At 40.2% G+C, this 16214-nt stretch overlaps 1 protein-coding gene across 1 annotated transcript in view; it reads right to left on the minus strand.

Moving 5' to 3' along the window:
* Nucleotides 1-16214, minus strand: part of LOC124044403 (inactive dipeptidyl peptidase 10-like) — a 171245-nt gene that overhangs the window by 21834 nt on the left and 133197 nt on the right. The window contains exons 7-15 of the mRNA XM_046364052.1: nt 16131-16212; nt 13366-13486; nt 12329-12483; nt 5521-5618; nt 5229-5352; nt 4089-4127; nt 3802-3909; nt 1501-1592; nt 1154-1201 (exon numbers count right to left, since the gene is read on the minus strand). Coding sequence (XP_046220008.1) covers nt 1154-1201; nt 1501-1592; nt 3802-3909; nt 4089-4127; nt 5229-5352; nt 5521-5618; nt 12329-12483; nt 13366-13486; nt 16131-16212 — 867 coding nt within the window. The remainder of the gene's footprint in view (nt 1-1153; nt 1202-1500; nt 1593-3801; nt 3910-4088; nt 4128-5228; nt 5353-5520; nt 5619-12328; nt 12484-13365; nt 13487-16130; nt 16213-16214) is intronic.

Consider the following 16214-nt stretch of genomic DNA (forward strand, 5'->3'; position numbering starts at 1 on the left):
CCACTCTGAAGCAGGTTTTCTCAAGGATCTCTCCGTACTTTGCTCTGTTCATCTATCCCTCGATTCTGACTAGTCTCCCAGTCCCTGCCACTGAAAAATATCCCACAGCATGATGCTGCCCCCACCATGCTTCAAGTAGGGATGGTGACAGGTTTCCTCCAGAAGTGACACTTGGCATTTATTCCAAAAGTTTTCATCGGACCCAATCATTTTGTTTATCATGGTCTGAGAGTCCTTAGGTGCATTTTGGAAAACTCCAAGCGGGCTGTCAGGTGCCTTTTACTGAGGATTGGCTTCCGTCTGGCCACCATAAAGGTTTGATTGGTGGAGTGCTGCAGAGATGGTTGTCCTTCTGGAAGTTTCGCCCATCTCCACAAAGGAACTCTGCAGGTCTGTCAGAGTGACCATTGGGTTCTTGGTCACCTCCCTGACCAAGGCCCTTCTCCCCCAATTGTTCAGTTTGGCCAGGTGGCCAGCTCTAGGAAGAGTCTTAGTGGTTCCAAACTTCTTCCATTTAAGAATGATGGAGGCCACTGTGTTCTTGGGGACATTCAATGCTGCAGACATTTTTTGGTACCTCTCCCAAGATCTGTGCCTCGACACAATCCTGTCTCGGAGCTCTACGGACCTTTCCTTTGGCCTCATGGCTTTGTTTTTTCTCTGACATGCACTGTCAAGTGTGGGACCTTATACAGAATGGTGTGTGCCTTTCTAAATCATGTCCAATCAATTGAACATACCACAGATGGACTGCAATAAAGTTGTAGAAACATCTCAAGGAAGATCAATGGAAACAGGAAACAGCTCAATTTCAAGTCTCATAGCAAAGGGTCTGAATACTTATGTAAATATATATATATATATATATTTTTTTTTTTTTTTTGCAAAAATATTTAACACACCTGTTTTCACATTGTCATTTTGGGGTGTTGTGTATAGAATGATATTGTGTAGAATGATATAAAATATGTTATCAGTTTTAGAATAAGGCTGTAACGTATCAAAATGTGGAAAAAGTCAAGGGGTCTGACTACTTTCCAAATGCACTTTACCTCTAGACAAATGTTTGGACCAGAGTTGATATCTGTTGGATGCCTAACATCTGCATATTGGCAATTACTATACTTTCTATTTAAATGAATGTATACAGTACCTGTACAGTTGTCTTTGTATTGAACTATCTTCTGTGCTAAGGAAATAACTATAGAAAGAGAAGAAAATATGTTGTTATGATATGTTGTCCATTGTTCAGTCGGCATGACATTCCTGAACAATATTTTGCAACTGAATTCAGCCCTACATCAAAGGTATGTCAGAGTAGGGTTGAGAATTCCGGTAACTTTCCCAAACTTCCCAGGTTTTCCAGTAATCCTAGTTGGAGGATTCTGCATTTTCTGCTTACTCCCTCCTGATTATGCTAATCATCCACTGGGATTTTGGGGAAGTTACCAGAATTGTGCAACCCTATGTCAGAGTATGGTCTGAGTATCAGTAATGTACACTGTATCTGCTTCCTCATCATACTCCAGGATCTGAGACACCTCCCAGCTGCCAGAGGTCAGGTGGCGCATGTTGACCTCATCACCATTAAACTGAGCAGGGAAACAAAACAAACACACATTACATCACTTGCAGCGACACGCTAGACTCAACATAACCTTGTATAGCCCATGTGCGATGTATAACAAAACAAGGCAGTAAACATGTCCCCCATGAAAGATGCAGCGCCCCCCCTTGGTCAGTATACTTTTGGCAAGAATGGCAAGAAGCATCATGGCAAGAAGCATGATTCACCCAAGTTTAATCCACACCATGTCAGTGGTGTCTGAGATATCACATGGGATAGCTAGACTCATATCCCTTAACTTTTCTATGGTAGGGGACAGTATTTGGAATTTGGGATGAAAAGCGTGCCCAAATTAAACTGCCTGCTACTCAGCCCTAAAAGCTAGAAAATGCATATAATTAGTAGATTTGGATATAAAACACACTGAAATTTCTAAAAGTGTTTGAATGATGTCTGTGAGTATAACATAACTCATATGGCAGGCAAAAACCTGAGACAAAATCCAACAAGGAAGTGGGAAATCTGAGGTTTGCAGTTTGTCAAGTCATTGCCTATCGAATATACAGTGTCTATGGGGTCATATTGCACTTCCTAGGGCTTCCACTAGATGTCACCAGTCTTTAGAACCTTGTTTGATGCTCCTACTGTGAAGGAGGGGGGAATGGGGGCTGAATGGGTCAGAGGTCTGCCAGAGTGGCATGAGCTGACCACACGTGTTCACGTGAGAGTTAGCTTGCGTTCCATTGCATTTCTACAGACAAAGGAATTCTCCGGTTTAAACATTATTGAAGATTTATGTTAACATCCTAAAGATTGATTCTATACATCGTTTGACATTTTTCTACGGACTGTAATGGAACTTTTTAACTTTTCGTCTGCTCGCACCTCATGAATTTGGATTACTGGGCTAAACTCGTGAACAAAAAGGAGGTATTTGGACATAAATTATGAACATTATCGAACAAAACAAACATTTATTGTGGAACTGGGATTCCTGGGAGTGCATTCTGATGAAGATCATCAAATGTAAGTGAATATTTATAATGCTATTTCTGACTTCTGTTGACTCCACAACATGATGGGTATCTGTTTGGCTTGTTTTGTTGTCTGAGTCCTGTACTCAGATTATTGCATGGTGTGTTTAAAAAAATAATCTGACACAGAGGTTGCATTAAGGAGAAGTGGATCTAAAATTCCATGCATAACAGTTGTATCTTTTAGCAATGGTTATTATGAGTATTTCTGTAAATTGATTGTGGCTCTGCAAAATCACCGGATGTTTTGGAACTACTGAACATAAAGCTTCAATGTAAACTCAGATTTTTGGATATAAATATGAACTTTACCGAACAAAACATACATGTATTGTGTAACATGAAGTCATATGAGTGTCATCTGATGAAGATCATCAGAGGTTAGTGATTAATTTTATCGCTGTTTCTGCTTTTTGGGACTAATCTCATTTGCTGGAAAAATGGCTGTGTTTTTTTGTGACTTGGTTCTGACCTAACATAATCGTTTGGTGTGCTTTCATCATAAAGCCTTTTTGAAATCAGACACTGTGGCTGGATTTACAACAAGTGTATCTTTAAAATGGTGTAAAATACTTGTGTGCTTGAGGAATTTTAAATATGGGATTTCTGTTGTTTTGAATTTGGCACCCTGCATTTTCACTGGCTGTTGACGAGGTGGGACACTAGTGTACCCAAGTGAGGTTAACATGTGTTCCAAACAGATCAAGAGTCAAACAGAACAAGACATATAAACATGCCCTCATTATAGTGCCACCGTGTGGTCGATATGAATGATTCTTGACAGTGTTTACAACATGTGTAAAAAATGTTGTTGCAATATGAATATCTTTGACTGATTTATATGCATTTACAGTATGTACTAGAGCATGCCGAAGTGAAAGTTTAGGTCAAATGGTGTGAGGGGCGTGACCTTTCAAAGTTTGCATTTTCAATCTCTTGTTATAGCACAACCATCTGGCCAATCAATGTAATTTTGTAAATACCGGATCTCTATGGCAAGACGCATTATTCACAAAAGTTTCTTCAAAATCAAGCCAGTTCTGTCTGACATGTCGTGTGTGACTAACGTATTAACGCACTAATGGACGGAGACAGGTCCACAGTCTCCTCCCCAATTTTATCATGGGGGACAACAAGAGAGCGAATAACCTAATTGAGACTTTCTTTACCACAACTATGACAGCTAGCTGAACATCCTACCTGATCAGATATCATGGTGATATGGTGGAATGACCCTCGTCCGCCATGTTTTATTGGCATGGTCAGGAAGAAGGTATTCCCATCCTTGGAAAACAATGGCTCTTCATTCTGTAAGAAAAAAGAGTGTAGCCAACTGGTCATGACCAGAAAAAATAGGCGGATTTTCTGGTTTTGCAAGGTATTTCCTTTGTATCCCTCTCCAGTGAAAAGTATTGCACAAGAAATTATTGAATGAACTTGTGTAATATCTGTGTAATAACAGTATGACAAACCTTATGCATGCTTACCTGGCGATCAAGCCACTTCTCTGATGTAATCACATGTTTCTGAGGAGGAAACAGAGAGAGGTTAGTGCAGGGTATATGTCTCTGCTGTTCAAACCTTGAACTGTAGACATGGACAACCCATCAGACCTTTCACAGCGCAAAGACAGTAACGTGTACATGTACCACTCAAAAGTTTGGACACACCTACTCATACAAGGGCTTTTCTTTATTTTTATGATTTTCTACAATGTAGAATAATAATTTGTATTCTTTAACACTTAATTTTCTTAAAACTGCATTGTTGGTTAGGGGCTTGTAAGTAAGCATTTCACTGTAACGTCTACACATGTTGCATTTGGCACATGTGACAAATACAATTTGATTTGATGGCCTGATTCATGCAGTCTCCTCTCAAAAGTTGATGCCCATTTATTTGGGCTGCAATTTCTGAGGCTGGTAACAGCAATGAACTTATCCTCTGCAGCAGAGGAAACTCTTCCTTTCCTGTAGCGGTCCTCATGAGAGCCAGTTTCATCATAGCGCTTGATGGTTTTTGCGATTGCACTTGAAGAAACTTTCAAAGCCATAATATGGACTTGGTCTTTTACCAAATAGGGATATCTTCTGTATACAACCCTTACCTTGTCACAACACAACTGATTGGCTCAAATGCATTTAAGAAGGAAAGAAATTCCACAAATTAACTTTTAACAAGGCACACCTGTTAATCTAAATACATCTCATGAAACTGGTTAAGAGAATGCCAAGTGCTCAGCATATGTGGGAAATTCAAGACGGTTGGAAAAGCATTCCAGGTGAAGCTGGATGAGAGAATGCCAAGAGTGTGCAAAGCTGTCATCAAGGCAAAAGTTAGCTAATTTGAAGAACCTAAATTATAAAATATATTTTGATTTGTTTCACACTTTTTTGGTTATTACCTGATTCCATACATGTTACTTCATAGTTTTGATGTCTTCACTATTATTCTACAATCTAGAAAATAGTAAAAATAAAGAAAATCCCTTGAATGAGTTGGTGTGTACAAACTTTTGAATTTTACTGTAGGATGCTCACTTTTATAGTAAAAATAGTAAAAATAAAGAAAATCCCTTGAATGAGTTGGTGTGTACAAACTTTTGACTTTTACTGTAGGATGCTCACTTTTAGACATGCCCCCATAGTGACCTCACATAGCGACAGGATGGAGGTGTTCTGGGCTCGGTTCAACCAGCGCACACCAATCTTCTCCTCTGTGACCCATTTCACCATGGTTATGTAGTAGTCACTATAGTGGACAAAGGGCCATTGGGACACAATTATGTATCTGTTTTTTATTTCAAAAACTAAATGATATGCTGCCAACTGGGGCTTAATGAACGACATGCTGCGATCGTTGTCTTTTTTAATTGAACATGCTGGTCACTTCATAGAAACAAGATTGTTCAATTGATACCTTTTTTCAAAGCTGTTGGGAGGTCGCAGTTCAGTCGTCTGGGATCCCCCATCCAAGGTGACGACGTAAATCTTAACTGTGGGATTGACCTGCCCCACCTAAAACACAAATAGAAAAACCACACGCACGACAGTTTTCAAAGTGCTCACCCACCATTGAGAGCACGGAGATGACACATAGAAGACGTTATAATCTATACATAGAAGGCATGAACAGTTTGTGATATACAGCCCCACAACATTCTGCTATGTTCTTGTCATGTTTTGAAATGCCAGCGTTCATAAACAGTCCCTTATCACAGACTATAATGACCAGGGAGAATCACAAATGGAGCAAACAAGAGTTGTGTTGCGCAGAAGCCTTCAAGGCCCATCTTAACGAGGCTATTGTTTTCTCCCAGATGAGCTCAGTCCTCCCCTTAAAACACACAGCTCATTAGTCTATCAGGGCTGGAGGAGTCCCATACCACAGATCCTAACTTGAAGATGACAGGAGTCAAACTTTGGCTTTCACTGCACTGATATTGCCAACCGCATTATAATCTTGCTCTGCTATTCTCTTTTTTCGGCATAATCGGGTCTCTGGGTGAAGGAAAAAAACAATATGCCAACTGATATTCCAAGAGAAATGACTTCTCTTCTTCGCTGACTCCCTCGATATTAGCCTGCCTCTCTTGTGGGTATGTGCAAAGTTCTCATTGTATATGTGTGTTTATGTGCATACTGTTATATGTGTGTATGTGTGTACGTACGTACGTATGTGCTTGCCTGCGTGTGCGCGCGTTTGTGCGTGCGCGCGTGTGTGTGTGATCAAAACTTGCTGTGGTTTATTAATAAGATTCCCTCCCATGAACCTCTCTGACTCTAATTCTTTGTCCGGGCGAGGCAACATTCCTCTACCCCACTGCTCTCTCGCCCCTTCGAGAGGTAGCCCCACTCTTCCCCTCCAGAACAGAGGATGGTAGAGCATCACCTCTCCTTACCATAGCATATCACAGCACTTCCCGCCTAACGCTACAGATCCCTGCAACCACCACCACCGTGCTCTTCAAAGGAAGCCAGTCAGCGTTGATATGAATAAAACAAGATTTTCTTTTTAACCAGGATGAAAAAGCTAAAGCCAAAAAGCCCTGTGCAGGTTTAATTATTCATTCCACCTGTAATATGATGAAGCTGTTTCTTCTTTATGCCCTGGAAGAGCCAGGAGAGGGCTTTGGTTACATGGCTACTCTACACAGAATGTGCTCGTTAAATTTAAGAGTCTGGTAAGTACACCGTGCTGTTGAGTGGAACAAACTACCACAGCAACTCAAAGCTATACCGACCGTAACTTAATTTTTTTTAAATCTCAAAAGCTGGCTGATGATTGAACAATAGAACAATTGTCATGTCTATCTATGTAATGTGTCTGTATCTACAGTATACTGTTTTCATGAGCTGAAATAAAGGATCCCATGAAGTTTCCATATGCACAAAAAGCTTATTTCTCTTAAATGTTGTGCACAAATTTGTTTACATCCCTGTTAGTGAGCATTTTTCCTTTGCCAAGATAAACCATCCACCTGAGAGGTGTGGCATATCAAGAAGCTGATTAACCAACATCCGTCTTCTTCACCTTTGAAGAAGTGGGACAGAAGTGGGAAGTGGGACCACATTCCACTGGCCACTATCAACAGCCGGATCAACTGTATGCGAATTAGATGTGACGCGCTGCATGAGGCAAATTGTGGTCACACCAGATACGGACCGGTTTTCTGATCCAGGCCCCTACATTTTTTAAAGGTATCTGTGACCAACACATGCATATCTGTATTCCCAGTCATGTGAAATCCATAGATTAGGGCCTAATACATTTGGTTATGTCTCTTGACTTTATTGTGCTACCTCTTTCGCAAATCAGTCAATCAATCAATCAATCAATCAATCAATCAAAAAACACTAGAATTTCACAGTCACTCAGAGTCAGTGACAATACCTGTGTCCTGTTTCCAAACCGGCAGCTATGAGTCATGACAGCAGTCGAATTCCACATGACCGTTTAGTCACGATAACTAGACTTCTCCAAGCTCTGATACTGCTGATGGTCATTAGTAGCCTTCCAAACTTGCTAACTGCCTGGTATTCCACACTCCACTGTACCTCTAATCACTCTGACATCAATGCAAATGTCATCGAAAATGTAATCAAACACTACATGAGAGCCCAGGAGCTCATGTTGCGCAACATTTCCATGGGCTATGCAATTGTGTGAGAGTGTTGATGGCCTCGATTAAAAAAGAGGATGAGCCCATCAGCTTTCTATATGCTAGGCCTACTATATTTATTTCTCAACTTTCCTAATATTAAGCACATTGCTTCGCTTTAGAACAAGAGTATAGCCATCCTGGCTGGCATGAAAAGGAACCACGGGAAAAGCATTCTCCTTTCACTATTTACAGTAAGTGCATATAACATGCTTTTTTTACCCTGCCCCTGTTCCAAGACAAGTGAAAATAATGGTGATAATGGTCCATTCTAAATCAAAACTATTTTCACACATATACTATTTAGTATATGTACAGTGCCTTGCGAAGGTATTCGGCCCCCTTGAACTTTGCGAAATTTTCGATCATTCAGAGATCCTCACTGAACTTCTGGAGAGAGTTTGCTGCACTGAAAGTAAAGGGGCTGAATAATTTTGCACGCCCAATTTTTCCATTTTTGATTTGTTAAAAAAGTTTGAAATATCCAATAAATGTCGTTCCACTTCATGATTGTGTCCCACTTGTTGTTGATTCTTCACAAAAAAATACAGTTTTATATCTTTATGTTTGAAGCCTGAAATGTGGCAAAAGGTCGCAATGTTCAAGGGGGCCGAATAATTTCGCAAGGCACTGTAAAGACAAGATGAACGTTTTCAAGTGAGAGTTCCAAATATCTCTAACCTTCGCCCCGGCATGAGTTTTTCATGCGTGGCGTCAGAATGCTCTCACTGGTCCAAAATGTTTCTGTTATGCAACAGGACAGTTACATGCGCTGCCCTCAAACCAAGGCATGCTGCCGCTAATGATCTATAGACTGTCAATTTAAAATTATTTTCTAACAAGTTTTCAGTTTAGATTTCGCCTCCTCGTTAAGTCTCATAATAAGTAGATCATTTCACTCTTGTGGACAATTTATGTTTTAGCGGACAATCTTCTCTCTTCAACGAGAGCCCAGGCACTTCCGTAGTGTTTTCCCAGATCAAGTATGAAGACATTGCGCATCTATAGTCAGAACAGGCCTTGCACAAACGTTTTCCCCAGCACATTTTCTGGCTGGCGCCTCCATTGCCTTCATGGTTGTTTTCCTTACAAATTGGACTTTGGTCCTATCAAAGTGGCTTATTTTCTGTATATTGTGTTATCACTTCTGCTGTAGCACTCCAGATCTATGTATGGATCATAATGTATTTACTGTTTTATTCACATGTTTTCAAGTACTGGTGACAAATCATGCATTCCAATTATTGCATAGACTGTAATGGACACATGATGTGTGTAAAATACTTTTTTGAATGTCCTGATTATGATGAGCTAATGCTAAGCTATTTGCCGGCTATGTGTGGTACCATGTCTGTTGACATCATACAATGCATTCTGATGGTCATGTAGGCGTCTGTCAGACCAAAGATGTTATAATAAGGGATAGTTCACTGAACTGACTTATGGTGCTTTCAAGACAACTGTGAACTCGAAAAAATACTAGGTAAAAGCATGACATCAATGATCTTCAGGTCGGAAATTCAGAGCTTTAGAATGAGGCCCAAGTTCCCAAGTTGGAATTCCGAGTTGGATGCGATCCGAGTTGAAAACGATTTTTCCCAGTCTGAGCTAGTTTTTTCCGAGATCCCAGTTGTCTTGAGCGCACTGATGTCGGAAGTCGGAGATTTCCCATTTCCCAGTTGTTTTGAACATGGCAACAGATTGTAACTTTGGTACCTCAGGATTGCCAGGTCAGTCCCCTTTCCAGGGGTTTATTTTTATTTAGCGTATAACTTCTCTTGTGTTTGCTCCCCATTTACTGATAAATCCCCCATCATAGTAATATTTCCTGCATCATATCCTCCACAATACCTTCCCCCATTTCTACCCCCATGGACTTGTGTCTTATAGTGAATGGCATTCTGGGATTAGGTAGTTTTCACCAAGTCAAACATACAGTAAACAAATATGGCTGCCATCATAAAGAATTTAGCTGCTGTTAGCTTAGCTGACACACATTTATTTTCTAAACAACATTACATTAGTCTCTTGTCCTCACCAGAGAAGTGGTACATTGTAAACTAGTCCAGCTGTTAGGTCGCTAACTTATGTTTTGTTTTCTTGTCAGCGCACCCTGTTATTTAGACTGGTTTATTGAATGAGTTTGGCTGTGGATGTGTTCCGTGTGATGCTTGGATGATGAAGTTTGCATTTATCTTTTACAATAAAAGGTCAAATTGAGGAATACAGTTTAAGACATTTATTTAAAAAAAAAATTTAGATGCTGTTTAGATGCTGTTCAGCCAACAATGCTGTTTAGATGCTGTTCAGCCAACAATGCTGTTTAGATGCTGTTCAGCCAACAATGCTGTTTAGATGCTGTTCAGCCAACAATGCTGTTTAGACGCATTTGTTGCGTCATACGTTCTGTTGCTACTGTTCCAATCACATATGTGAGATCGTACGCTGCAGGGACCACTCAACAATGATCACAAATATGTGCTTGTACAAGTCAACAGGTTAAATTAAGAATATTTCTGATGGGTGACAATATTATCACTTTTGAATGATGTATTTTCACCTGTGAATGATTGTGTTTGCAATAAGGCAAGAAACAGCACATGCGTTGTTTTGCGACTTTTTAAAATCAGTCACACATCTCATTGGCCCATATGGCCAATGTTTTAATAAGGTTTGTATCACAGTTAAAGTTGCCAAATAACTCCTTTACAACCGGTGTAGAGCCTAATGGCATACTGTAACAAAGTATTGAGAAAAACTTTTGTTTTGACCAAATACTTATTTTCCACCATAATTTGCAAATAAATTAGTGAAAAATTCTACAATGCGATCTTGTGGATTTTTTTTCTCATTTTGTCTCTCATAGTTGAAGTGTACCTATGATGAAAATTACAGGCCTCTCTCATCTTTTTAAGTGGGAGAACTTGCACAATTGGTGTCTGACTAAATACTTTTTTTGCCCCACTGTACATAGGTGACGTGTGAGTTTCCAGTTCGAGTAATATTATTTTCACCATAAAAATGCACCTTTTATAATAAAGCATTCCATGTATAATGGCATCTGCGGTCACTTTTGAGAATGGTGTTTTCCCACTAATTGATTGCATTTTGGATCATTCGGAATTTGGAACGTAGTCTATCAGCCATGCTCTTATAATATGTAGAAATAGCCTAATAGTTTATTAACATTTTAAGCTAAACGTTCTGACCTGTTGCATCCGCTTCATTTCTTTTTAAATGTTTTTTTGTATGCGAGTGGATGTATTCATTTGGGATGTATCGCATCCCACAACTGTCCCAGAGTATGTTTGGAATATTTATTTCTCACACAGAAGAACACGTTGACCAATAGAATTGCAAAATGTTTGTACTATGGGGGATAGTAGATTGACATATGCTAGTGCTTTTGCTGTTCATTAGGCTTACTCATCTTGTTGGCTGATGAAAAGAACATTTGAACAGTTCTTCTAACATGTTCAGAATTCGATAAGGACATGCACAGTTGCGTCCCCAATGTGTCTGTCTTCACTTGTAGCCTACTTCGGAGCTGAGATGCCTGTGAGAAGGACCCGATCACTTGAAGGTCATTGGCTAATAAGAATTGAGATATCTGAGAGAGTCATGTGAGTAAGAGGTGCTTTGGAGTGCTGCGACTGGCAGTCGAGAAAAGGGAATTATAATTATTATATTCAGCCAAAATGCACAACGGCCACACAAGGGGGATGCAGCCCAACGTTTGTATCACAATTAAAGTTGCATAAATAACTCTAAATTGAGCATATAGGTGGACCTGTTTTCTTGTTAACCACTCAACACAGAATAAACTCATATTTGCAGTACCTCGGAAATCGTTTGGAGAAAGTATCCATTTAATTTTATTCAGCTATGTTCAATTGTATTCTTCATACTATAAAATAATGCCACAGAATTCTAAGCAAATATTGTCTGCTAAATGAACTAGTGTATCACACAGCCTTATGGCATAACTGGATCCGGCCTAAAATAATATAAAAGTTTGCGATTCTGCTCTTCTGAAATAGTCTACATTTTCTTAACTAACCTGTCTAAAATAAATAATTTATTGTAATGGTGTAGGTTATATTACATGTATTTATTCTACTTAAAAAAATATATAGATATTCCAGGGGGTTGTAGGCTATGTATGGAAGTCAAAGATGCTAAACGTGTTTATGTTAATGATGGTCAATTACTGTGAGACTGGCAGTAATTTGCATAACAGTCACCGGCTGACACAATTTCATGACCGCGACAGCCCTAGTAAGGATACTGTTGGTCTAAGTCTTACCTTGGAGTAAGTTTACTGTTAGCCTAACTTCGTCTAAATTGGTACCGGGTCTAACTTACCTTGGGGTAAGGGACTGTTGGCCTAACTCTTACCTTGGGGTAAGGGTACAGTTGGCCTGACTCTTACCTGGGGTAAGGGTACAGTTGGTCTGACTCTTACCTTGGGGTAAGGGACTGTTGGCCTAACTCTTACCTTGGGGTAAGGGTACAGTTGGTCTGACTGTTACCTTGGGGTAAGGGTACAGTTGGTCTGACTGTTACCTTGGGGTAAGGGTACAGTTGGCCCCTGGGGTAGAGGGTGCCAGTGAAGCGAGGCAGGAGCATGTTGGGTACCAGAGTGTCGTTGAGGTTGAGGTAGGCCAGTCGTGACCCATCAGGGGACCACCAGTGAGCCACTTGAGAGTGCAGCACTTCCTCTGTAAAACAATGAAAGGAGATTTTTTAGTAAAATGTTTATACCAAGTGGATAAAACATTGCATGTGGTAACTCTACACAACAAAATAAGCCTGTCAAAACACATTCACAGCACTAATAACGTGTATTTTTTTTATTGGAAAGAAATGCAAGGACACTTATTTTTAATTATCTACCTTTTTTAGCTCCTCGTCTTACTATTTTCTACTTCCTCCAGAAATAATAATGTGGGTGTGTACACTGTGTAAACTTTGGATCCATGGAGAGGCTGAACCAATATGCAGTAGGAGTGCCAGGCAGGCAGAAATCATGTAGGAGATGACAAAATTAATAGCCTCTTCACTTTCCATTGGCCAACACAATATAATGTGTAAAAATAGCTCATGTGGGGACATTTCTATTTTTCCTGCTCTAAACATCCAATAATCTAGCTGAATGTAATAATGGCCCTATATGATGCACAATCGTCATAGAGCTATTCAACAGAGTAAATACAGTCACTATCTATGTGTGTGTGTGTGTGTGTGTGTGTGTGTGTGTGTGTGTGTGTGTGTGTGTGTGTGTGTGTGTGTGTGTGTGTGTGTGTGTGTGTGTGTGTGTGTGTGTGTGTGTGTGTGTGTGTGTGTGTGTGTGTGTGTGTGTGTGTGTGTGTGTGTGTGTGTGTGTGTGTGAATCCTATTCTATGCTGGACACCAGTCAAGTCCTTTTGCTATCCGTGGTTACAAAAGACAGTCCCCAGGCCATAAACAAAGGGAGCCATTTCAGAGTAGTGGAATGTACCTATACTGTCCACACAGTATAGATGAATTCCAGTCTGAGGTTGTCATTAATGGACATTCTCAACCATTGTTGACCAATATTATCAGAACAGTGGCGGTCCTACCTTCATATAACCAATCAGCGATGCCATTGAAGACAACTCGTTCATGTCCTGAAGACGTCAGTCTCCAAGAACTGCTTTTCACATCCGTCTGGTAGTAAATGTTGTTTTCAAAGACATACACCTGATGAGAAAGATGTTTCATTCATCATGGGATATCAAATCTACTGCGTTCACTTACATATAGTCGATGTTCCTGCTATGTAATAAGATCACGCTTCATTACTTATAAATAAAAGAGCCTTGTGGTTTATTAAGACAAGTGTGTGGAGGCGTATGTGTGAAACACACACACACACACACACTCAAATCAGACAGCTTCTATCTCAAGGCCATCAGACTGTACAGCTTCTATCTCAAGGCCAACAGACTGTTAAACAGCTATCATTAACACAGAGAGGCTGCTGCCTAGATACCAGCCTTGAAATCATTGGCCACTTTAATAAATGGAACACTATTCACTTTAGTAATGCCACTTTAACAATGTTTACATATCTTGCATTACTCCTCTCATGTGTATATAGTGTATTTTATACCATCTACTACATCTTGCCTATGCCGCTCTGTCATTGCTCATCCATATATTTAAATGTATTTGTTTTTATTCCATTCCATTACTTAGATTTGTGTGTATTAGGTAGGTTTTGTGGAATTATTAGATTACATGTTAGATATTGCTACACTGTCAGAACTAGAAGCACAAGCATTTCACTACTCTCGCAATAACATCTGCTAACCATGTGTATGTGTAAGTTATTCAGTGGAGGAAGAATCAACAACACAGAAGAACCTCTTGAAACAACGCACACTTTGCGGAGGGAATGAACCCACACTTAAATAGAGTATTTGACTTGCTATCCCCAGTTTTGAGCTTTTTTCCCCCTGTTGTATCTTAGAATTAACTTGGAAAGTTCCAAAAGAAATGCGATAAATTGTACCGGTGGAGGTCATAACACATGGCAAAGTGGTCATTTTTAACAATTTATCTTAGACAAATAGAGAAAATGTGTTTACATGATAGGAGACTGTGAGGAAATGTTGGTGTGAGGAGCTTAGATAAATGGATATGCAGAGATCCTGTGAAGTGAAAACACAGACAAATATGCAGAAAGAGCTAATGAATAATGAAGCCTACTCTGTCATTACCAGAGCCACACACACTCACGCACCAGCGGACACAAATGGACACGCACGCGCACGCGCACACGCACACACACACACACACACACACACACACACACACACACACACACACACACACACACACACACACACACACACACACACACACACACACACACACACACACACAGACACACAGCTGTAAGGGCTTTCTAGGGTTGCGTTTACACAGGCAGACAAATTCAGATCTACTTTTTCCACTAATTGGTCTTTTGACCAATCACAACAGATCTTTTCACATTAGACATTTTTCAGAGATGATCTGATTGGTCAAAAGACAAATGAGTGAAAAAAAATATCAGAATTGGTCTGCCTTTGTAAGCAGCCTATGTAACTGATTACATGGGGGCCAGGTATAAATACTGCAGTAAGTAGATAAATATGCTATCAAACGGTTAATTACTTTCCATGTCTAAGCTTTACAAATAATGAACTGATTATACCATGCTTAATACTCCTTGGGTAGAGGGAATTACTCACAAAGAGAGATCTGGTAGCCAACAACATGTCTTAAAGCAACGGGTTGATTAGTAGTACTGTTGTTCGTTTTCCGTCTCGATAATTGGTTCCTTTTACAGCTTTTGTTTATGTATCTCTCATGTCTAAAACGACCTTTAATCAACATTCACCTTTGAGCAAAGGGGGTCTGGAGATTGAACTATACATACCATTGTTCCATAAGAGGTTTAAACATTGCTCATGCCTCTCCATGGCTTCCAGCGATTGAAAATGAGTCAAAGCAATGCATTTGGTTGGTAAAACACAACAAAAAACATTGTATTTCATGGGCTCATGTTCATGTTCACTTCACATTTTGCAATAGACTTCAAAGATCTGATTTGAGATTGAGTCCTTCGCACCTGCTTTCGATTGTGTACATTTTTTTGTACTTACAGTATGAGGGAAGGTCAAACTATTTTGTTTAAACACAAATGGCTAATTTGGCTTCAACACTACACACTATGGCTTTAAGCGAACTCTGGCCTTGTGGTCAGAGTGTCCGCCCTAATGGGGGTTCGATCCACAGTCGAATCAAACTAAAAATTCTATAAATGGGACCTGATGCCTCTCTGCTTGACACTCAGCATTAAGGAGCTGGATTGTGGGTAATGCCATGCGATAGACTAGCATTTTGTCATCAAGCTGCCTCGTGCTACAAAATCAGGAGATTCTGCCCTATGGTTCTGGCTCGGACAAGGCTTGTCCAAGGCTTACATACCTATATATATGGCTTTCCAAAGGAGGAACGCCATTCACTGCTAGTTGTCTCACTGTGTGATGTCATCTTCCTGAGATTTCCAGTAAAAAACTCCTAGTGTCTTGCTCTACATTTTTGTATGCTTGGTTGTGTTGTTATGGTATGGTCCCAGGGCAGACATGGTACACATACCCAACCAATTTGTGGACAAGCCCCTATTCACCTCACCCCATTTCATCCGACTTTAACTACTTATCATAAATCTACCGCCATGCATGAGTAAAGGACATCAACTCAACGTGATTGAGTACACGGTGTGCAGTGTACACATCATAAACCCTACATTAGCATGAGTCATTTTTTCAAGCTGACCCGTAGGAATACTCACCAGCTGTTGATCCCGAACGCCCCAGGAAGCAAACTGCAGGACCGAGTCCGACACCTCTGGAGGGTTCAGCTCCTGTACCTCCCT

The sequence above is a fragment of the Oncorhynchus gorbuscha genome, linkage group LG09, assembly GCF_021184085.1.
Source record: "Oncorhynchus gorbuscha isolate QuinsamMale2020 ecotype Even-year linkage group LG09, OgorEven_v1.0, whole genome shotgun sequence".
Lineage (NCBI taxonomy): Eukaryota > Metazoa > Chordata > Actinopteri > Salmoniformes > Salmonidae > Oncorhynchus > Oncorhynchus gorbuscha.